This window comes from Labrus mixtus, chromosome 1, assembly GCF_963584025.1.
Source record: "Labrus mixtus chromosome 1, fLabMix1.1, whole genome shotgun sequence".
NCBI lineage: Eukaryota > Metazoa > Chordata > Actinopteri > Labriformes > Labridae > Labrus > Labrus mixtus.
The window spans coordinates 15,354,728-15,378,893 of record NC_083612.1 but is presented as its reverse complement, the minus strand read 5'-3'; the positions used below and the strand labels follow the sequence as shown (position 1 = coordinate 15,378,893).

Sequence of the window (24,166 nt, the reverse complement as noted above, 5' to 3'; positions counted from 1 at the left end):
CGTCAAAGGCAGGTCAGCATGATCTAAAAATGTTGATCTTAATATAAAAAGCAGGCAGAATAAATAACCCATTAAAGCTATGAAAAGTGGTTTGTTTCCCTCCCCTTTGTAGAACGACTCGTATGAATACTGTTTAATCTTCACTATAGAGTAATTCAGTGCCACAGAGGAAGTAATACGCTTCCCATAGTTCCCATGTTTAGTATAACATACAACTGACAGTTATCATTTCCTCTTCTGTCTGCTCAGGATTGTGTGGCCTTATGAAAATATTTGACTGTAAACCTTCAGAGATAGAGGAAGTGAACGACCAGTCAAGGTAGAACTAGGTGTGTCACATTGTAGAGTTAACGGTTTGACTTCTTATACGTTCATTAGTCAGAGCGCTAACTGTGAAGTGATTGTCTAAAATCAATCAGTCATTCAATCAATTTTGATTTTTAAAGTGCCAAATCAAACAAAAAGTTATCCCTAGAAACTCTAAATAAAGAGGTCTACTTCTACTTTGTCAAATTGTAGTTACAGAGATCCAACCTGCAGCAGAAACAACAGACAGAAACCTGACGCAGAACCAGACTTATTGATGAATGACTCTTTGCCATGACCAGATTGGTTGAGAGAGAGAGAGAGAGGCCTTTTTGTTTTTAAAAGTTTATAAAGATTCATTGATTTAGACACAAATTATCTTCATTGCTTTTATTCATGACTTCTTGCCTCTCTCGTCCTTTTATACTTGTTCTGTTTTTTTTTTACCCGACATATGCTGAGTCACTTTTGTCTTATATTTCCTTATTATCGTTCGCTTCCCCTCCTGACATCAGTTCCTCTTCAGCGAGTGACCCCCTCATTCCTTCTTCCTCTTTCTCTCGTGCAAAGCAGAAGCTGTGACCTTTAAGAGCATCGCTTTCACCCTGCGTCGTCTTCATCAACAGCAGACACCGCCGGCAGCATGGATCATAAGGTGGGTGACAAAACAGACATATTTCAAAAGGTAAAAAGTGTGTTTCTTGTTGGACTAAGAAAAGTTTGTTTATTTTTTCCTAAACGTCAGGATTCTCAGGTTAAGGGAGGTGTGTTGATCGTCCATCAGATCCTTGAAGGGAAACATCAGTATGAAGTGGAGAATGTAATGAAGAGCAGGAAAGGAGAAAAAATGTTTGTGAGGTAAACGTCAGACACTGGCACACTCGTTCTCTTTTCACAGTATGATACAGACTATTAATACAGCAAACCATTTCCATATATTACATTTTTCTCCCTTTATGTAGGAAATGTCTGAAATGACATTGACACAATGATTTCTGGATCAAAAAGAAACTCTTTAAATAGATTATTAATCATTTCAGTGATTCACTATTAGAAAACCCTGATCCCATCTGCTGGTTTTGGATTTCATGAAATGTGATGGTAAAGTAGAAGACTAACCTTTAACCCTTTATTACTGCTCCTGAAAACTTCTCACTTTTTAATGAAAATGACAAAAAAAAAAAAAAAAAAAGCAAACAAACAAAAGTAATTTAATTAGATTGTGTCACAAACCGGCTCAAAGTAATAACGAAGTATATCACACATATAGGTTTAAAGGAAGTTCACAAGGAAGTTTAAAGGAAGTTCATTTATTATGAACTAAAGTTGAAGGGGCAGTTTGTAGATTTGGTGGTGACATTTGAAAGTTGGAGAAGTGAAACAATTCTATGATATATTCTCTGAACTAAACACACAAACTTTATTCAAAGGAAACAATGGGTCCTCGACCACTGTTTGGAGCTAAAAAGCTTCCAGGAGAGTTACGGTTTCACTGTTGCGGGCCCACCACCATAACTTCTCCCGAAGCATTTTATCTTCAAACATTGTTCCAGGGACCAAATTTGCCTCTGAGGACTGTTTGTGTATAGAGTTATGAACAAATAACACAGAATCTGTACATTTCTCCAGCTTTCAAATTTTTCTACCAAAACTCCATAGTGCACCTTTAAAACCATCATAATAATGTCAGTCTGAATTCAATGTATGATTGAGTGTAGTGAAATGCAAACCAACCAGCTGCTGGAGGCCTGGGAGGAAGAGAGGAGAGAGAGATGTGGACGCCACATAAATAAGCTGAGGCCTGGGGCGCAGTGGTTAGTGCGCACGCCCCAGTGTCTATAGTCCTCAAAGCGGGCGGCCCAGGCTCGAATTCAGCCTGTGGCTCCTTCCCGCATGTCATACTCTCTCTCTCCCTGATTTCCAGTTCTATCCACCTGTCCTTTCTCTCCATTAAAAAGGCCCAGAAATAAATATTTAAAAAAAATAAAATAAACTGAGGCCTGATTAACTCAGGTGAACACCGTTAAACAATGTCCTTCCCAACTCTACTTGTTGGCTGCTGAGCCAGGAAGTTCAACCAATCCAACCACATACAGGCATAGAGAGCATGACGTCACAATTGGTACACAGAAATTTGGGATCTTTTTCCTATATGATCAGCAGACGTGGTTACTTTTTCCAGCATGAAAGTCATAAAACAGAAGGTGTCGTCTAACATTTCAAAGCTGGAACGCTTCGTCACCCTTGAGTGTCCCCAAAGGCTTATTACAAAATAAAAAAGTCATATTACTCTGGAAATAGAGTTGAATTATGAAAAAAAAGCTTAATAAAGTACTTAGCTCTTTCCTATGATCTTTATTTATTTTTCCCAGGAAAGGAGACAAACTGATGCATATAAACGGCGTGGACCTGCAGGATCTCACACCAGAGGACTTGGCAGAAATGTTAGCGGAGGGAAATCCAATGCTGGTGAGTTCAGGGGGTTTCTACAGTCTCGTTCAATTAGTATCTTCAGCAACTCTGTGACGTTATTGTACGTATAGCCTGACCCTACATCCACTTTCCCCCCCTCCCTTGCTGATCATCAGACGATACATAAGCCCGGCACGATGAAGGAGCACACACCGCAGCCCTACCCAGCTGAGGACACTTTACGTCCTGTCTCGAAGGAAAACACAGTACTCAGTTTCTGCATGGAGATGAAGAGGGAGGAAGACCTGGAGGAGAATAAAGCATGCGAGAAGGGAGAAGATAAGGAGGATGGGTCAGAAGAGAAGACTTGCTGTGCTGAAAACGGGCAGAATGGGGAGGGAGGGGATCTGCTTGTTATTTCCATGGTGAAGACCTCCATATCTGTGGTGAAAGGGAGGGGCTGTGACATGAACAGTTCCTGTGGGGGGTGTCACGGGACAGGATGCACCTATAATGACGTGGTGGTGGTGTCAGAATCCAGAGAGGTGGTGCTCGGTGAGTAAGATTTAGGCTTTTGTTGTATTTTCTTCTTTTACTTAATGCAAATGGCCTTCAACAGAAATAGAAATCAACTGGTACAAAAAAGATAGAAAACTGAAACTCATGAACAAAAAGAGCGTTGCTAAAAATCTACAAAGAATCCCGACCATTTAACTTAAATAAAAGCCCCAATTCAACAATGTCAAAATACTGTACACCCAGTAAAAATTCTTCAGACCTAACACACTGTCACTGACGACAGCGGTATAAGCTTGTTGAATTACTTCACAGCCTGGTATTTATAATGTCTCCTATGCTGTCTGCTGAAATACATCAGTCTTTAATTGGAACCATTTGGCTTATTATATAATAACTGGAAGTTTAAGTTTCCCTGTATTGGTTAAGGAAGCTATAGTTTTCTTTGGCTAAGTCAATAATCCAATAAAGCCTGTTCGACTTCCAACTTCTTAGACAAATATTCCTGGTAAAGAAAGTTCAAAAGATCAGTTTGAGGACAATAAACGACTGTGTTCAAAAATCAGATCAGAGCGAAGATTAATGGAGTAGTTTTCCCAGTCGAGCCTTATAGGTCACTAACACACTGCTAAACTTTATTCTATCAGAAAAAAAAAACTGTTGGTACTCACATAAATAAGAAATTATCATCTGTAATAAAACAAAGTCATGAACGTTTTTTGATTCTTGCAAAATAAAAAAATAAAACAATTAATTCAATGTTCTGATATGGGTTTGCTTTTTTAAACGCTCCCAGTTCCCAGAGGCGGAGGTTTCAAGCAGCTAAAACAAGCGAACTATACAGTCAGACACGTTGCGTCTCAACAATACCTCAGAGGTCTCTGTTTGCAGAACTCCGTCTACGCTTCACCCAATCCAGGTTTGTCATTTGCTGCAGCATCACATTTACTAATTACAACGATTATTTCCATTGATTTTGTTGATCAGATTCTCTATTCATACATTCATCTTCACTGTGTACAAGATTTAATAAAACATCTTCTGTGTTCAGAGAAGATCACCATCTACACCTACAAGACAACTTACTTTAGCTGGTTCTCCAAAGGGAAGCCTGTGGTCCTAAACTTCACCGGGTCAAACTGCTTCCTCAGGTGCTGCAAGGAAGGGGACCGGGTGCTGCTACGAGCCGAGGTAAAGACATTTACCGAGCCAATCAGATCATGTACACACTGGTAGATTTAATGTACATAGACTTTCCCTTTAACTCAAAAACAAAAGTTTAAAGCACTACTGGATTTAGTTTCAGAATCTTTCTCTAGTTTAAGCCTGAGCATAAGAGGCAGGTGACACAATGACGGACAGAATATGGAAGCAATCGCAGACTCAGCGTTCAAAAGACAGTCCTTTAGTCCAGGAAGGGGTTAGGCAAAAGGCATGGTCAAAAAGGCAGGCAACGGGGCACTGGTGGCGCTGTGGTTGGTGCGCCTGTGTGGAGGCTGTGGTCCTCCAGGCAGGGGGCCCAGGTTTGAATCCCACCTGTGGCTCCTTTCCCGCATGTCATTCCCCACTCTCTCTCTCTCCCTGATTTCCGACTCTATCCACTGTCCTATCTCTCCATTAAAGGCACCAAAAGCCCAAAAATAGATCTAAAAAAAAAAAAAAAAAAGCAGGCGAGAATTATACACGGGAGAGCTGAATACAAAAATGCTGGGACAAGGTACACTAGGGGACACAGGTGAGGGTAATCAGGGCGTGGCTGACACAGGGAGGAGCAGGATCTGAAAGACAGAGACAAGGGTGAATACAAAAACACAACTTAAAAAAAAAAAATGAATAATGAAAAATGAAAAAACTAAAAAACATGACCTAATGCTGGGTGGAAACTTTGTCAGCAGGATGTTAAATGTCAACAGGTTAGGACCAGGATTAAGTTAATTTGTTGTTTTAGGCTGCTCAAATTTGTTTTTTTATTAACAATGTCAGCATCATGGATGGATTCGGATGACAATGTTTATGATTGGTCCTCCACTTTGGTCCAGACTGAATTATCTGACAGATAACTATTCGTCACATTCAGATTCATTTTGATACATTTTCCCGGTCTCCAGAGGATGTATCCTTTGTGAAAATCTGACATTTATCTCGAGAAACCACTAAAATGTTGACACTTAACTCTGTACTCCAAGTCATTTGAGATGGATGTTCATGTTACCTATAGAGGAGACATCTGATTTTGGTAATTCTCAGAGATTCTCTCTTTTTCCAATTTGGGCAATAAGCAAAAAAAAAAAAAAAGTTTAAACAGGTAAATGTCACCGTGAGGTATGTCATACATGAGAGGTGCTACATTAATAAACTTTGCAGGATTGATATCTGAGACAAGTTGCCAAGAATACCTGTCCCAAAGCACTTTATTCAAAATAATCTTTGGGACATTTTTACCAGATAACCATACGGGATAGAAAACCAGGGGTCACTGACATTATCAGGTTCATCATCTGGGAACCATGAATTCAATTTGTAAGATTCCACCTTTTTAATGTTTAGATATTTCTCTGGATGAGTCTTTTTTTTTTTTCTTCGACAAAAAGTGGTATTACTGTTTAAGAGAAGTCTTGGCATCCCATTGAGTCATTGAGAAGCATCATCATGTTACCATAAGTACTGCTGCTACATGGCTCAATACACCTTTAGCCATGCAGCAGAGGATGCTTGGAGTGAAAACGTCTAGACTGATTTGAACATTTTTGCAGGTTTTTGGTCATAAACAAAGTATCAGGCAAATTCAGTGTTTGACTTGAAACAGTCAGGGGATCACCAGTGAGTAGTCGGTAAGACACTTGATCTCATTATCTTTGAACCTCTTTACCCCGTAAAAAACTTCATGCTACTCTGACCAAGAATATCAATCTGATGAATCAACTGAATGACCAACATCTGAACTTACAACCGATTCCTAAGGTGTCAAATTGTAAAAGGGATTTTTTTTCGTTTATTTTTTATTAATTCATTAATATGATTATGGTTTTTGGAAGTAAACTATTTGAGAGAGATTGAAGATGTTGAACAGCTTCCTGAACTCTCTGCTCTTGTTGTTGCAGACATGTGAGAAGCAGCGGCTGAAGCAGATCTCGAAGAGCGACGAGAGCGCCCTCTCTTTCGTCTTCTTCATGAAGACCGACAGCTCGCTTCTTAAGTTTGAGTCAGCGCTGCACAGCGGCTGGTTCATCCAAATCGTCAACTCACAGTCAGTTAATATGGCGACACTGGATGGAGGGAGTGAAGATCACTCATTCCTCTTCATCATTCAGAAGTGATGGAGTCACTTTCTCCAGGCGGATTCCCAGTTCTCAGTCAAGTCCGTTAAAACATCCAAACCCTGGTGGGATTATTTGGGACTTGATTTACACGGCGGTGTGTCACATTCTGCTATTGCAGAACAGCGTAGATATGTATCATACAATCTCTAATGTTTTCATGTGTTCATGTGTTTTTATACTCGTTTATTGATGACTGATCGGTTTTGGTTTCATTGCTAGAAGTGACCTTCAAAATGATTCAAAGTAATAAGAAGAAATGTTATAAAAACTTTATTCAACACTTTTTGTACATTATAAAAAGTTGTTCTGATTCTATATTACACTAACATGAATCCAATGATTATGATTACAAGTATAAACATTTATTGAATGCCTTCTTTAGTATGTTTTTATTTTATCATGCACCTTCATACCAAGCATACAGTGACAACATTCAATTTGATATTTTAAAACAAGTTCAAGTATGAAAAAGTTTACAAAAATCAGACAATCACAGGCTTTTACAGAAGATTAAAGGAAACAATGTGGAAAAAAAAAGAATCATTCTCCTTTTGATGGACTCTTGTATCCTGAATCTGAGCTGCATGGCACTTATATCATCTGAGTATTCACATCAACAAGAAACAGATCCTGCCGGAAAGGTTTTGAGAAGATAAAATTCTGCAAATGACAACAAATCACCTGAATGCATTGTTAAAGAGTAATTGTCCCCTGTGAGAGATGCTGCACTGTAAATAAAGTTTGACATCAACACTTAATAGTGAACCACATTTACAGGTGTTATAAAGCTATCATTGTATGAAATGTAGTTTGATTAAAAAGAAAGTGTGCCGTGCCTTCTTTTTTTATATTTGACAAACCCATATAGCAAGTAGTATAAGAAGCACAAATTCAAATAACACTGACTGAATCAAAGGAGACACACAATTAATATCTGTCCTGAGCATGAATAATTTAATTACTATTCAAAGTATGATATTTACATTTTAAAGTATATTTATTCCGTTTTTGGATTGATTTCATGTATGTTCAGATTGTCCCAAAGGACATTAATAGTTGCCGATTTTTATAGTTTATTATAGTTTACAAAAAGTACATCGTAAAGAGGCAACAATCTTTCACATAAGTAAACTAAAAAAAAGCTTCCAAAATATGGATGCTCACAAAATAACACCAACTGAATTCAAGTGTAGTGATCTCATGTTCAGTTTCCCTTATTTGAGTTTGATAAGTCTGAGAATAATTACACATGGAAGTATACTAAATGTACAAAGATTAAATATAATAATTTAATAATTTATCAAGGCTAGGCACTTTACAAAAACTGTCCCCGAGTCAAAATCCTCTTCAAAGTAAATATTCCTCTCGTAGAAACATTTAGCATTTCTGTGGATGGTTTTTAAGATGCTATGTGTTTTCCATTTGTTGACGATGAGTCTAATCACTTTAGAAATGAGGACACCTTCTCTCTTTTCTTCAGTGACATCGTTGACCTCAGAATCCAGTTTGTTCATTGTCGCTGTCGTCAAAGGCTTTGTTAGTGTGTCCTTCCACGGTGGTGTCGTAAGGGTTCTCCGCACTGCTCTTCTCAGATTTTCTACAAACGCACAAGAAACAACAACATGACCCACAGTGACACTACTAGCTGGTCCAACATGGTACAAATGTGTCTCAGAGCAAACTCACTTCTTGCGCTCCCTGACCCCAGAGACCACGAGGTAGACTCCTGCTAGAACCACGATTCCCATGACCACCCCGAACACCACCAGCCACACCTCCACCGGCTGCTCCACGGGAGGGGCCAGGGTCGGGGGGATTCCTGCAAACTCCAGCGTCATGTCATCCAACTGGAAGGCATCATTGATTCGACCTCGACTTAACCTAGGATCGATATCCAAATGGGATCATTGTTATTCACTCCGATTAAAATCTTTCAGGGTAATGGTGACATCTGAATAGGAACATCAACCTGAGTAGGAAACACTGAAAACACAAATGTAGGCATACTGTATGCCGTGTTGTTGCTGAACGTCTCTTCATTGTCAGATGTAACGTCTACTGGTCTGGTCTGTCGTGTGACCTGCATGTGAAGCTTTCTGTGCTGCTGTCTTGACCAGAACTCACTTCTTAAAATCATGTTTTGTGTCTCAATGGGAATATTTCTGGTTAAACCAGAGTTTCAAAAAAATAAATCCTCATTTAAGAAATGATGTAAAGACTATTTAGAGTGAACAAAAACACAGCTCTGTGTTTATAGTGTTAGCAGGCTTATAGTAGGCACCTTTAAATACACACTGATCAATCCATCTTATTACTTACTTCAGTTTCATAAAACCTAAGTAATGCAACACAGAGAGCTCTTTACTGAACCCTCCCTCCCCACAAACAGACACATAAAAAGTATTCTAAACATCGCTGACACAGTTACTTATAAAACATTCGTATTTAAAGGGTTCAATCAAATAAAAAAGAGGCTATTGGTAAATCTCATAAAGTCAGCGTGAGGAGACAAAGCAGTTTGTATATTCCTGTTTTAGGAACTTAATAAGGTAAAAAGGTCCTAAGTAATTAAAGTGATTATGTATTCTTTTATTTAAAGTAAAGACAGCTGAGTCTGACAGGAATGTTATTTTGTTTGGCAGGTATTTGATTGTAAAGATAACTGATTATAAATGTTAAAGGTCGTTGTGGTTGATGATGAGGAGGACATTAAATGGACATGAATGAAGACTTGTCCTGCTAGTGAGAGAGTGTTTGGGAACTACGTTTTCTGCATCTCTCTCATGGTGGCACAAGAGGAAAAGTCAAAAGATCATCAGAGTATCTAGGATTCATCCTCTGGGCACAATGAATGTCACAATAAATATTGAAATACTTCAACAGATGTTGAGGTGTTTCGACTGGACCAGTGTGTTTGACCGACACAACAATAGTCCCATACCAAGCTTGTAAGACTTCCTGTTTAAATACAACAAAAATAGTAAAAGTTACAGCCTCACCGTATGGCAGCCTCCACGTCTTTCTTTGGGACATACGAGGAGAGAGAGTCTGGATTTGTGACCACCACGTAGAAGGAGATTCTGGGAGTGTTTTTAAATGTGAGTACGTTTTCAGATCTGCAGGTCCAAACAGAGAAAAACTTAAAAGTTAAAACGTTGGGTGGAGAAAATAAAGCACAGAGTATTTCAGTCATTTTGGGTCCAGGGTTGAGTCTTACGTGAAAGCCATGGTCTTGTTCATTTGACCGTAGTACTGCCTCATAGCGTACGCGATGCTGGCCTTGAACAGGAACTGCTCGTTGTCGTTCCAGGTGTACTGAAACACATGTCACTTGATTGATTATTGCCTTGATATAAAAGAACACTGATGTTCACTTTAAATGTGCAGATATATTTCCACGTGTAGTCAGACATTATAACCTCTCTAAAGTCTCAATACTCACAGCGTTCTCTCCCAAAGCGGCCTTTAAACTCAGTCTCACTTTAATCTCGTACTCGGAATCTGTAAAAAGAATCCAATCATTCATTCAATTTACATCAGGAGTTTTTCTTCCTGTTAAAGATATATCTTGTGTCCTATTCTTCATGCTTTCAAAGAACCAGTACAACAGTACATGGCATACTTTGCTGAACCTGACCACAACTCAAAATAATCTGATGATGACAACAAAGAAGTGGTTCTACGAGTCAGCGTTTTAGCTGTGCCTCTTCAGAGTAGACTTAGTTTCCTGCACTTTTCCTACGAGTCCTTATGCTAACAACAACATGGTGCTGGTGTGACAAAAGCATCCAGTTATTCCCAGTTCAGCATTCAGTTATTTGTGAAATACAAATAAATAAGTTCATAAAATGCATCGTCAATGTCAGTTCAATCATAAAATTGAACTTCAAAGTAATATTTAGGTTAACCAGTTCCACAATCATTTTCTCGTTGCAGTGAATGAATGTGGTTTGAGTTTTTGAACTATCTGTCATGAAAACACCCGTGACATAAGTCTGTGTTTTTTCCACTTCCTCAAAACTGTCCTCAGGGTTATTTTGGTTTTTACATCAGTGCCGTCTTGTTAAGTGCCAGAGCAGATTTCTCACCACAAGTTACACTTAGTCACACCTCTTACATAACGCTGAGTGTGTTGTATTTGTTCTAACATCATTTTAGTGTCCCTGGGGTCATTTTATACATCCATCAAAAAATGTTTTCATTATTGGGTTTGAGCTGGACTATAAACAAAATATATATATTTCAGTCTAAGTTCACTCGAGTCAGCTGGATGTTCTGAGCATGAAGCAAAAACAACACAAGGATTGATTAAAGGAATAGTTAGACATTTTGACAACACTCTCTCATCTGTAGATATGTAAAGCTCCAACTTTGATTTAGCCTAGCTTAGCATAAAGACAGGACACAGAGAGAAATGTAGAACCACCTTCAGTTTTAAGGGAACAAAATCAACCCACCAGCACCTTTAAAATCCATAAACTGACACATGCTATCTCCTTTGTTTGATATGTACAAGGCTACAGCTGGACACGTTTAGGCCTACATTTGTACCACTAACCACTGCGCCACCAGCGGCCCTACACTTTTTATTTCTGATACTTAACTCTAAAATCAACAACAATTAAAACTGTAAAAAAAAATAAAAACTGTTCATATAAATGTTAGAGAAAAGTTGACGTCCTAATTGCTGTCATAATGTGTGACCTTGTCAGCAGGTGTGTCTAAACAGCTTTAACTGAGGTTCTGTCGCCATGGTTACTCTTTAATTACACCCAGGCTGATGGACAATGATGAAGAACAGTGAAGAGAGAGTGAAGATTAGTTCCACTTATTTTCTGCGAACGTGACTGTAAAGGCTTAGAATTAATTATTAATTATTTAAACCTCATGAAACACAAACTAATATATATTTTACAATCTGTTTCACTGTAGCATGTTGGGACATGAAAGGTAAAGAAATAAGTGCTGAGGGCCTCATAACAAAAAAAAGACAAAATACAAAATAAACTCTGCTTATAAAAAACAACACAAACAATACATTAAAACTTAATCTCAATACCTTTATCATAACTTTTACACGTTTTCTTTTTGATAAGCTAAGCTAACCTGCAGCTGATATCATCTACATTACATACATTGGTATAATTGTATAATCTGACCCCAAAAAGAAGGCATAAAACATATTTAATGTTATTGAAGTGGTGATAATAATCTTCAATATGAGCATTTTTTTTTACTCACATGGGTCTACTTCTGTGTCCCAGCCGACAGTCCTTTTGTGTGCCTCGTTGTCTTTCTTCAGCCAGTCATAGAGCTTCTGGAAATAGTCCAGCAGGGGGCGTGCGTCCATCTTAACATCACCAGAAATTGTATGCAGAGCCCTGGTCCAGGACTGGGACCTTCCCAGCTCCAACATATTCCTAACAGCAGATGAGGATGATGATGAGGATGATGAGGATGATGATGAGGATGAGGATGAGGATGAGGATGGTAAATTACTGTGCATGTATAAATCAATAGAGCTGTATTCCTTACCTGAGCTTGGTTCCTGCTTCTGTTGAATTGGTGATGTCACATGAGGACAGGGCTTCTGTATGATTCGCTGCATCGCAGAGCGCTTTCTGGAACTGAAACTGGTAGATGGTTCTGGTGAAGTACCTGCGTTTACAACCAAAGAAAAACTCACTGGTTATTTTTTTATAACAGAACTGGGGGATAAATACTCAGCTACTACTCTGATGAACAGTTCTTCGTTTTGGCCTAATGTAACCTAAAGGAACAACCATAAGTAAATCAAAATGTCCAAATATGTTCTTCAACTCTATCTAATGTAAATAAACAATACTACTATGATTGTAAACATCGCTGATATGGTTTAATATTTAACTAAATGTGGACAACTTTTTAATATCCTAACAACAATAAAAATGACAGAAATGATCTCATACAGTGACCCTCTAGAGCAAGTTGATTTTGAGAAAATTCTGGTTCAAGGTGGCTGATGATATGTATATAGATATGCTGTTATTTCTTTGGTTCTGGGTTTCAATCCAGGGAGTGTTACCTAATGAAAGAGTAATCTCCTGACACATGGAACAGAGCGGGGGGGTCGCAGTAGGTCTCATCTCTTGGCACTGGCTCCACAACACCGACCAGCTCCCTCCTAAAGACAACAGAGTCACAGAGATTGCTTATACTCATGTCACACATACTGCATGACAAGTTGATTATTTAAAGCGGCTTCACAGAGGTCTCTGCTTACTTCATCTCCCACCAGCGCTCCATCCACTCGTCCTTGGTGATGTTCCCCGCAAACACCTGCCACCTCCACTCCTCCAGCATGTATGTGAACGGCAGTGTGGCCACGATGGTGAGCGCTTGTTTCAGCAGGAAGTTGATCTCAGTTTCTGCAAGGACAAAATATATTTGATTGTTGTGAAAAAAAAGAAGTTCAGAAAGCTGTTACTGTTCTGAAAAGGATTCTACAAAAAACACTTTGATTGATAGTAGTGTTGAGTAGTGTTGAGCCCCCTGTTTGAGATTAACTATGACACCTAGTCTGTTGGGTGTTGGTAACATAGAGCATGGTGAGGTCTGAACTGTGATTTCTGAAAGTTGAGATGTTGAAAACCAAAACGATGAGCTGAAAGAAGAGGGATTGAGGCACATTAAAGCCAGATAACAAAAAGGTGTCGTTCCTTTGTTTCTCCAAGATACAGTCTAATCTTGAATCATCCAATCACGTGTCTTTGGAAATAACAGACTGTCCTACTTTCTTAAAACATCTACGGTCTGTCTCTTTTATCACTGCAGCTTCTGTCACATTATTGTTACAATGAATCTATCAAAGTTTCAGTTTCATTAGCAACAAGGAAAACAGGGATTTCTGCACATAATATCAAATATCACTCACACTGATCTGCTGTAGCATGTATCTGCTCTCTGATCAGAACAGGCTGTTTCAGTGTCTATAGCTTTAAATGTGGATGCTGGGTTTGACCACCAAATTCTAGTGTTTTAAAACCTCGGTAAAGTGTAATTTGCATAATAGGTGAGCGTTAAGAAAAACAGCTGTCATATTTTGGGCACCTGATCTTTCGTTGGACACGTGTCATTGTCATCTGCATGAATTGTACCGTTATCATAAATGAAGTCATCAGACAGGAGGCCCAGATTCTTCAGGTGTTTGGGCGTCGCAGCAGAGAGGGACATGATCTCTCCGACGGCCTCATGGAAACCCTCGTTGGCTCCGTCCCTCAGCAGGTAGGACAGGTCACGGTACGCCATCTGGTACTGGTTGTGACCCATCTCGTGGTGCACCGTCAGGAAGTCGTCCATGTTGACCTTGGAGCACATTTTGATCCTGAAGACGTCAGATTAGAGGTGATGTTATCAGCAGGTATGATATGTGAGACAGACATGGCCAGATGCCATAGCAGTCATAATTTATCATAAAAGAGCCTGCGCTGTCACATGTTTCTGATAAGTCACACATTACGTCCAAGTTCAGAAGAAAAACAAAAAGTCCTCCTTAGAAGGCATCATGGAGGCTAACAGGGTTTTCAAGGAGGAGACATTTCATTCAGAGGTTTTAGCACAAAGTTGAGGAGCTTTTGCTTTTGGAGAAATTGTTTTCTATTATAGAAACTTAATCTTCCAAAGCAGTCAGTGCTGATGCAGCTTTATGGATTAATATTTAACAGCATAGAGACTTTGGTTATCTTTATATTCTCAGCAGGAAAGAATGACTCAGAAATTAATTGATACCATCTTCCCAGCAGGTTCATATTTACAGCTCTCATGTTCTGATCTACAGACAGATTACTGCTCTCACACAGGACACAAAAACATAAAACTCCTCACAGCAGAAAATGAATATATATATGAGTATATTATGTTACATATAACCACCAAATGTAGCTTTTCTTCATTTCTACAGTGATGGATATGACTGTATGTGTGAGTGGTACCTAAAGTCCTTTCTGTTGCCCATGTCCCAGGCAGTGGGGTGGCAGACCATCTTGTATCCATCACGTTTGGTGAACACGGACTTAGTCCAGAAGTTTGGGAACATCTGGTACAGGCCGACAGACATGAAAAACCTCTCTGCTTCTTTGAAAAGCCGATCTGTATCCCAGCCCTGAAATTCAGAAACATTCAGAGTCAGTTCCAATAGAGGACTTACATCCTTATTGTTTAATTTACAAATCACAGTTGTTGTACTGTACCTGTGTCACCATGTTTGGGCTGACATCTATGTCTTCTTTCAAAGGGTAAGGGGTGGACAGAGGGTACAGGTTGGTCCAGAATCGTCCCCACATGTCACCTGAACAATTAACAACATAACCTTCATATTACACTCAAAGCAAACACTGATGAGTTTCTCCTTCCTCCAATATTAAGTTAGATGTGTACTTCTAATCTTTTTAAGGTGATTTGGCAGATTTACATGAATGAATTACGTGTAACAAAGGATGAAGGCTGGAACAAAAACCAGCTAAAGCAGAAACATACTGTATATGTCATCATTTGTTAAACATTTTCCCATATAATAATATTTTTGTGTTCGTTCTTTTAAACAACCAAACAAAACATTTACTGTTAAAGTAAAAACAAATATTCCCATTAATATCTGTTTAAATCTTTATAAATAGATATGTTTGGCTTATTTTCCAGTTTTTTCAGTGATAGCTAGCAAAAGATAAATTTCAGAAAAGGAAAAAATAGTCCATGCACATGTGTCAGAACTAAAATGACGAATGGGAACACAGAATGACAAGTAAAGGGATAATGCCCGACGAGCTGTCCATTGTCAGGAATTAATGGATGACGTGAGAAATCACTTATTGTTGGATGTAGTTTGTTATTTTATTCCAATAAATCTTACACAGAGGATTTTGTCTGTGTCCCTGTTGCTATGGTTACTCATCTTAGATACCGTCTGCAGCTCTTTAATTTGGATCAGTGAACAGACTGTTTAAGTGGAACTACTTACATAGTGTCCATATATCAAAAGTTAAGGGACACCCTTCAGCCAATCAGAATCGAGAATTTGCCCAGACCATGGTATAAAGATAAATATTTAAGAATAGTAACAAAATCCTGTTGACAATGACACACAAAGTGATAGTAGGAATATGATGAGGAGAAAAACAAAAGGAAAAAACTATGAGAAAAATGTATTAACATTATAATGTTCAATCTGCTGCAGGTGAACATGTAAATAATAGTCTATTGTTATTTTTACAAAGGGGTGTTGACTCTTTTCTAACTTTCAGGCTGTACTGTTATTTTGTTTTTGTTTTCAAAGCTTGTTTTGTTTTTAACATTTGATTTCTATGTCTGCTACAGCAAACTAGTTATACTGATTCTTTGGACTTAAATGACATAATAGAGATCATGCTGGCGTCTATTATTCATCTCTATTGCCAGGGAAGAGCTCACAGTGAGATGAGAAAAACACTTTAATGCTTTCTGAACAGACCGTCAACGTACCGAGCAGGTGGGCTGGCAGAGCCCCCTTTGAGTCGATGTGTCCGGGGTACGTCTCCATGAGTTTGGCTCTCACATAGGTGTGCAGCTCTTTGTATAAGGGCAGGATCTTTAAAAAAAAACAATAAATTACCTTTGTTAGTCACACACATTCAAGAACTCCATTCAAGAACTTCAAGAACAACATCTCAGAATTCCTAAGATGTTGTGTCACTGATCTTAGGCCGACCTCTTTGTATACAGCGCGGACGTCTTCCATCAGTTGATCCCTGGTGTACTTGTACTGAACGTCATCTTCAATGGTCTCGTAGTTATATCTCCAATAGGCTCCATAGTCTTCAAAACCTGTCAGTGTGTGTTTATGTGTGTGTCAGGGAGGAAGAAAGGACATGGAGAAAAATAAAGAATAAGACAAGGACATTCCTATTTACAGAAACTGTCAGGACTACAAATTACTTTTTTTGTAGTTTTGGGGAGGAAATGTAGCTGGCTCCCTTGTACACGCTGATATTTGTGATTGCACTGATGGTGATACATGAGTAAGATGTAAAGATGGGGATTTACACCATTCTGGTCCACAGGAAGCTGTTCTTTGGAACTTTGTGGCTACAGCTTAGTTATCTTCACAATCAATTAATCAGCATAGATTTTCTACATCAAGTTTTTTTTTGTCTAGAAAATGCTGAAAACTGATGAAAAATGTTGATCAGTGCATCCCAAAGCCTTCGATGGTATCCTCAAAGGTCTTGCTTTTAAAAAAAATATTCAGTTTACTGTCATAGAGGAGTGAAGACACAAGAAAAATATTTACAGTAAGAAGCTTGAATCATGGGATGTTGACGTTTTTTTACCCATAAGAAATAGTTCTAAAAATCGTTTATTAATGAAATACTTAACAACAAATGAATTCATCTTTTCAGCCTCTACTAGCTTATATCTGCATTGTTTCCTAACAGCCTTCATATCATTGTTTAAAACCTGATTTTAAAGTATTTCCACTGCATTATATGGAAGTGTAGGAATGGTATGAGTAGATTAACAAGAGGACCGACACTACGTTCCTCTTCCATTTACTTTGCCTTTCAACCCTTCAAACATTTAAAATATGAAACATCCTCATGATCATTCTCCAAACTCGACCATACTGCAGCCAGTGGCCTGATTGTAGATGTACCGTTCAGTTTGGAGGCTTCGTTCTTCAGATCCACGTAGTCTTCGTACAGCGGCCTCATCCTCTTCCCCACCTCCCTCCTCCATCCCTCCCACACGTGCAGACGCTCAGCGTAGTCTTTGCTAGAGGCCATCACGTGCTCCAGGCCTGAAAACACAGGAACACGTTTCACATCAATTCATGTCTATTTCATCAGATCCGTCAAAAAACACTTTCAGTTTAAAGTTTGAACTGAAACAAGTATGGAAGCAGTTAATGACGTTTATTTCTTTTCTGTGATTTCACTTCATAAGATTTTGATTGCAGGATTTTTCCTTGTAATGACTTGTGGGTTGTGTTATTGCTAATTTTACATAAGTTAAAGGTCTCAGTGAATCTCCATCGTATAAAAGGTTTTTACTTTAAAAGTACTGAGAAACATTTTAAAGATACTCCGTCACAAGGAAAAGTCTTTCAAAGTTTCAGATGTTTCAAAAGTAACTAAAAAAAGTCATCCTAAAAGGTATACGACAAGTACAAGTATGAGATCGGAATTAATAATTCAACAATTTGTAACCTGAACTGTACCGCTGTAACAGCTCCAGGTGAAACTTAGGGCTAATTAAATTCATATTAAAGTTGGTAGTTTATTCCAGCTGCTGTCTGTGCTGGTGGTGAGGAGTCTTTAAAATCTGAGCAGTTTAAAGATGAAAAATTGGGCAGGAGGAAAGAATGAATTAGTCTTTTTTCTTTTAAACTTTTCTGTTTTCTTAGCTGTGTTAGTGAAATACTGTAAAAAGCTTCATCCTTGTTATTAAAATAATATTAAATGAGACCATCTGAGGAGTTCAAGGAGTCAAAGTTTAAAGTTATTCAACATTTGAAGTGTTACAGAGTTTTTAAAATGTCCAAAAAGACTGTGTTTTCCTTCTGTATTATCTAAATCTGAACAGTTCAGGTGACAGATAAACAAATATGAATACATGTTTTCATATTGAATGTTGTGTTTTTCCCCATGTACTGTATGAAGTGGGTTAAAATGGAGATACTACTTGTTACAATAGTAGCCTATTTTACTTGAGTAATTGTACCTTTTAACTCTTTCTATAGACAAATAGAGGATAGATATGATACTGTATCTAAACCCTTTTTTGTCACAGTGAAATAAAAAAATAATCTTTGGGAGATCTTTTTTTCCTCTTTTTCTTAGCGACTGTGTTAATTACAAACTACATTTATCTGACTCTGGCTGACAGTAGCAGGCAGCCACGTTGTAGTAACCCGTTCCCTTGAACAGAGCGTACCTGGCTCCAAAGTCTGGCAGTTCAGAGGGTCATCGATGAGACACACTGTGGCTGTGCTGTAGATCGTACTCATCTCACTCATCACCTTACTCAGCTGCAGGGAGATTTAAGGAGACGTAGGGGATAAGAAGTTCAAGTTGAAGTGTAAGAATCAAGTTTGAACTACTTTAGATGCAAAGGGGTGAAGAAGTAGAACATGAAGTTATTGTCTTACATGTGCAGCTTTATCCGGGGAAAGCGCTCCAGCTCCTTTGTCTTGGAGCGAGATGAGCTGTAATTTGATTTCTGAACTTGTGATCTTGTCTATGGGGTAATTCGCTGACTCCTCTGACATTTTTGTGTAAAAATTGCCCCAAATTTGCCCCGCTTCTGCCTGAATAAAAAGAAGAAGAAAAAACACACACATTAACTTACACCACATCTGTTGTTGTGCCATTGAATTGAACTTTGAAGGCTTCTGAATGCTCACCAGTTTGTCTGAGTTCTCCTGTGTGATGTCGATGTTGTAGGCCCATGATGCCAGCGAGTAGTTGTACATCTGCGCGCTGGCCTCTTCATCGAACCTCTTCAGGAACTCCCTCGCCTTGTTCTCCACCTCTGATTGAGCATAAACAACGCAGGTCACAGCCAGCAACACTACCAGAGTCCTGGCCGACATCTTGACTGCTTCACAAACAGACTCTGATGGGTTTGGACACTGTTCTCAGTTTTACAGTATCATTACCTTCATGCTGCCTTGGCCTTTGGTCGGCAGAGCCATAAACAAGGGTGGGTCTGAGTTTTCATTTACAGATAGGAAGCTTCACAAGGAAGGAGTCTTCATAGAGAAGTCGGTGTTACACTTTGAGCCATAATCAGCTCTTAAATAGACACAAACTGATTTAGTGTTTGTTTTCTTATAGGGAGTGCATGTATGATAAGGTGTCACACTGATATCAGTCAGCCAGATTGAAAATACATAAAACAAAATCTGTTGGCATGAAAATGAAACAATTAACCTGCTGCTAAGAGCAAGAAAGAAAACTAACAAGTGTACAGTATAAACTACAATAAATGTTATCATAATACAGAGAAAATATACTCAAAGCCCACCAGGTAAACACGATGCACCCAGCAGAGCATGAAAACCTTGAAAAAGTTTAAAAAGGGCAAAATGGAGAAAAGAAAGTGTTCCCATTGACTTTGTATTCAAAATAGAAGACAATAAACATACTTTTGTTTGTGTTCCCCCCCCCCCCCCCCCCTTGTCCCTATCCTTCTTCCTGCATTTGCGATAGATGGCTGTTTATAATGAGCCTGAATTTGCCCAAGATTTCTCCCTTTTAAAAGGTATTTTTTTCTTGCCACTGTTACTTTGCTAAATGCTGCTTAGTGCTGTGCTCATGGATTAACACTGGGTATTTGTAATAAAGCAATGAGTAAGGTCTTTTACCTGCTTTTTGTAAAGTGTCTTGAGCTAACACTTATTATGAAGTGGCGCTATACAAATAAAGATTGATTGATTCATCATTTCAATAAAGTTCTATAATCGTAGACATAAAACACAAACAAAGGAAAAGTACCTGAGAACCAACAAATACAAAAAGTTTTTATCTCGTGTCTGCTTTCTGATTTTCTCTGGGAGTCATTTCTTAAGAAAACACGACCCTTTGAGGTGAAAAGGGTCAAGGAAAGAGGAAAATAGAAGCTCTTTTAACCACCTTATCAGGTCGTGTGTTTCCCAGTGGCAGTTAAAATGCAAGTCATGCACCGTTAAGAAATGCTGATAAGAAATCAGCCACGAGGGCAAGGTGTGTTACTTACATGGCCAACAACACAAGATTATCAAATACTCTCCCTCTGTCTCTGCAACAAAGCAGTCAGCAATCTTTAAAACACTGATAAAAAAATAACAAATAAAAACAAGAGGAGATCTCTTTATCAATAAACTCTGAATTTTATCGTTTCTTCCCAACTGAAGGCTTGTTTTTGAGTTTGACTTCTTTATTAAGTCATTTATTTTTTTACGTGTTTATTTATATATACTTGTACTTGTTTACACTTTTGTTGTGAAACATTCCTTACTGATCATGTTTCCGTGAGAGCAGAAAATACAATCAAAGGCAGTGCACCTGTTTGAAAATCCTGTGAACGTGAGCTATGTGCAACAGTGCCCTCCTGTGGACAAAGCTGGTACTATCATCTGCATGTTGAGATCAACAACACTTCCCATACAGAGGTTTTCAGCTGAAAAAGGGGGGCTGGGCGTTGAATTAAAGCACAGGTTTACAATTTGACAGGCATGTCTGCTTGAACAATATTTGCTTTCCTTGTCTGACATTTTTTACACATGAGACATTTCAACTTATCACAGCATGAGAAATCCCTGACATAACTGGTAACAGCTTCTTTTCTATTTAACCTATATTTAACCCGGTAATTAACCCATCCGGATCAAGATCTCTTTCACAGTAACAATGGTTTTGGTTTTAAAGTGTTCCAGAGTGACAGTGAGCCAGCAAGCCTAATACTCTATAGGACCCTGAACCTATAGTGAAATGAACTTAATATGAACACCTGAACTTTTCTATGGTGATATGCTTAAAAAGTCATGGTGACAAAGACAGCAGAAGAAGGACAGCCTACTGTTACCTGTTATAATTCTTCTGAATGAACTTTAATAACAAAACGTTTAAATGTAATGTTATGGAAATGCTTGGGGCAGCTGTGGCTCAGTTTCGGTCGTCTTCCAACCAAAAGTTCTTAACCACAAGAAGCAACGTTCTCTTTGAAACTGATAGTTCTAATGTTCACCTGTGTGACTGCTGGTAGCCTCTCAGGTAAGCCTCATCACTTCCCAACTTTGTGATAAAATAGAGCTTTAAAAACCTAAAGTTCAAATATTCAAGAAAACTTCAACGAACCTTTCCCAGTTTGTCCTGGTTTACAAAAAATATTATTGGTTTAGAAAAACTTTTTTTTTTCTGTTTAGGCATCTTGGGAGAGGTAAAGGGAAAGTTTCAAAGTTACTTCCCTTCAACATTCTGGGAACAGTACCGTAGCAGAAATGCAAACATCTAGAGATAACTGCATATATGGATGCAAATCCTGTGAGCTGGACATATGTAGCCTCAACTCGTACCCCTGACTGAAGGTTTAATCAGTGAGTGTGATGAAAACATGAGTGGGAGGGTGCAGAAAGTTTTGTTTGCTTATAAGTAGTCTGACAGAATACATTTCCATCTGAAATGTAGAGGAGCATAAAGTTAAACAACGTGGAAGTAGCTTGGAAGTATATTTGTGTTATATTATTAGTATAACAGTACGGCAGTGAATCATAAGATCTCCTAAGATCATAAACATGTGATATAAATCAATAATCGACATGCTTCACAGTCAGGGAAAGAGAAATAGGATTTTGTTTTGGAATTTGTAAAGGCAAGTAGAGTTTCAAATTGTTTCATACAAACTAACAGTATCATTCATTCACATCTCACAGCATTTGATGATCATGTTCAGGTTTGTCCTCCTGTCAGCTCAAAGTGAGGCCCATGACAGGTTACTGTCAGTCTGTGCTGCCTCACATTTGCTGCTGCAGCAGGTTTACAGTGAACATGTCTATATACAGACTGAGCCTGGAGGCTACAGGCTAATCACTGGGAATGAAACACAACAGACAGGCTTAGGAAAACACACATTCAGCAAAAAATATAATCTGTCACCGGCCATTGTTCAGCTACAGTATACAGGCTCTGCTGCAGGTGAACATTTCTGACAACTTTACAGTTTAGAAACTTCGATTTCAGTGTTTGACCAGCCTGATATAAGCTTTATAAGGAGGTGTGCACGGCATTATATTACACCTGATTACATTTACACCATGACTGGATTATTAACAGCACCTGCAACAGATTTAAACGTTATCTGTTTCTATGACAAATCAAAAAGGCAATCATAGAATTACACTGAAACGGACAAAAGGCATGAATACATATGACAAAATTATAAATGTAAGAACATTGTGTACTTTCTCCATATGTTCATTAAGCATCTATCATCAGGTCTTCTGCAGAAAAACAACAAGCGCAGTAATACAGTATACACAGGAGTAGTAGAAGTAGGCATCCAAAATATTATGCAAGTGAAATTGATGATGAATAGGTCTAAATAAATAAAAATCAGTTGAGCTCAGTTCTGCTTAACAGCTTTGTTTCTCCGTTTATTGTGTAGATGTGAATATGAGAAAACGAATCAGGGAGGCGGTAAAACAGACAACATTATGTGATCCAGTAAAGAGGGCCGGCAGTATCCCGGACACAGAACATTTGGGTTAAAAACAATATAATCTGATGATTTGTGAAAATTGTCAGAGTGTTAAAGGTCACATATATGTTATTAAATCCTGTTGACACTTTTAGATTTATGATTTAATTGTTAACCTAAAATTCTTTATTTGTCTATGTGTGCAGTACTCAACCATCATTGGTTGAGGAGTTGGTATCTTCAGTGCAAATTTTGAAAACAAATGAGTATGAACATATTTTCTTATCTGTTCTATTATCGTCAGTGTTACCAGAGCCGCTAAATCAGGGTCAAATAGAAAAACATTTTGACATAAACGCTGCTCTCTGAGGATGTCCTAACAGGAAGAGAAACTTGTAGCTTTAGGTCTATTTTTCTGACTGTTCACTGTCCACACACATCCACATCTCCGGGTTTTCCCTCAGTCTCCTCTCATCCTCTCAGCCTGCTCACTGTTCAGGCCACAGAGCCAGTCTGCATCAAAAACCAGCAATAAAAAACAAGGCTGGAAATGAGAGGGCAGGCCTTCAATATAAAAGCTTTAATCGTACAGACGGGGTTTCAAAAATATTTGTGTATTTAGAAAATGGGTCTTACAAAGAGGTTCTGTATATTGTTGTTTTATTTTTCATGAATGCCTAAAGTTAGTGTATTATTTTTAAACGTTTCCAGATCACTCCCCCATCCCTGTTTAAAATGTTACTTCAGATCAGGTTCTTATTTTGAAGAGTTTCACCGGTGTTTCCTTTACGTCCCAGCTGACTTGACGCTGCTCGGAGACAACCCATGATCGCAGACGCAACACGCATCCTCACACCACTGACCTGAGCTTAGCTGTGTCCTGCATGTGTGTGCATGTGTGTGCGTGTGTGAGCGGGAGTGTGAGTGATCCCCACAAACCAGCAGCAGGATGGAGGATCTCAAGGAGAATCTGGGAACTTTGGATTGACGCCCGGGGATAGCGCGCGCTCGGCCTGAACCTCACCGGGGTTTCTCGTGGGATTTATATATTTGGATGTTGTCTGTTCCCCCTTTTCCCCCTTTTCTTCAAGGCAGTGGGAATTTACACTTGGCTTACAACTCCGATTATTCGCGGCGAGCAAAATGCCGTTCGCCAAAAGGATTGTGGAGCCGCCGCTTCTGTGCAGGCACCAGATCCCCAACGATGAAGGTCTGCTTTTCGAGGACCTGTGTGCCATCAGTAACGTGGTTCTGTCCCGGACCTTGCGACAGCTGTCCGACCTGGCCCGGCACGCCTGCTCCTTATTTCAGGAGCTGGAAAACGACATCATCAGCACCAACCAGCGGGTCTGGGTCCTCCAGAACAAAATAGGCCAGATCCAGCAGTCTGCCAGTGCCCTAGACCCGAAAAAGGAGGCAGTGCG

At 38.9% G+C, this 24,166-nt stretch overlaps 3 protein-coding genes across 3 annotated transcripts in view; 2 read left to right on the top strand and 1 right to left on the bottom strand.

Annotated features, from left to right (window-relative positions):
- The first annotated feature begins 802 nt into the window (after positions 1-802).
- On the top strand, positions 803-6,927 carry LOC132972071 (uncharacterized). The gene is made up of 7 exons (XM_061034964.1): positions 803-961; positions 1,052-1,164; positions 2,679-2,775; positions 2,895-3,273; positions 4,031-4,153; positions 4,286-4,425; positions 6,336-6,927. The coding sequence occupies exons 1-7, from the start codon at positions 950-952 to the stop codon at positions 6,549-6,551; spliced, it is 1,080 nt and encodes a 359-aa protein (XP_060890947.1). The 5' UTR covers positions 803-949; the 3' UTR covers positions 6,552-6,927.
- A 1,057-nt stretch (positions 6,928-7,984) lies between these two features.
- On the bottom strand, positions 7,985-19,200 carry ace2 (angiotensin I converting enzyme 2). Its single transcript, XM_061034952.1, has 18 exons — positions 18,970-19,200; positions 18,715-18,873; positions 18,501-18,594; positions 17,221-17,364; positions 16,276-16,391; positions 16,050-16,155; positions 14,783-14,880; positions 14,525-14,694; positions 13,691-13,917; positions 12,817-12,961; positions 12,619-12,717; positions 12,090-12,212; positions 11,796-11,974; positions 9,997-10,055; positions 9,772-9,869; positions 9,554-9,670; positions 8,241-8,435; positions 7,985-8,151 (listed from the first exon to the last, which is right to left on the bottom strand). Exons 1-18 carry the CDS (start codon positions 19,156-19,158, stop codon positions 8,049-8,051), a joined length of 2,421 nt encoding a protein of 806 aa, XP_060890935.1. The 5' UTR covers positions 19,159-19,200; the 3' UTR covers positions 7,985-8,048.
- A 2,846-nt stretch (positions 19,201-22,046) lies between these two features.
- Positions 22,047-24,166, top strand: part of nhsb (Nance-Horan syndrome b (congenital cataracts and dental anomalies)) — a 51,922-nt gene continuing 49,802 nt past the window's right edge. The window contains exon 1 of the mRNA XM_061044210.1: positions 22,047-24,165. Coding sequence (XP_060900193.1) covers positions 23,886-24,165 — 280 coding nt within the window. The 5' untranslated portion in view covers positions 22,047-23,885. The remainder of the gene's footprint in view (position 24,166) is intronic.

What these genes read in the sequence shown, in the direction of transcription:
- LOC132972071 (XM_061034964.1), top strand. An exon ending in ATCCAGAGAGGTGGTGCTCG is followed by an intron (nt 3,274 to 4,030) that starts GTGAGTAAGATT and finishes AAACGCTCCCAG; the next exon opens with TTCCCAGAGGCGGAGGTTTC. An exon ending in GGGTGCTGCTACGAGCCGAG is followed by an intron (nt 4,426 to 6,335) that starts GTAAAGACATTT and finishes TTGTTGTTGCAG; the next exon opens with ACATGTGAGAAGCAGCGGCT.
- ace2 (XM_061034952.1), bottom strand. Translation starts at nt 19,158, where the DNA reads ATGTCGGCCAGGACTCTGGTAGTGTTGCTGGCTGTGACCTGCGTTGTT. An exon ending in CGAAGCCTCCAAACTGAACG is followed by an intron (nt 16,392 to 17,220) that starts GTACATCTACAA and finishes ACACACTGACAG; the next exon opens with GTTTTGAAGACTATGGAGCC. An exon ending in TGACTTCATTTATGATAACG is followed by an intron (nt 12,962 to 13,690) that starts GTACAATTCATG and finishes TTGTCCTTGCAG; the next exon opens with AAACTGAGATCAACTTCCTG.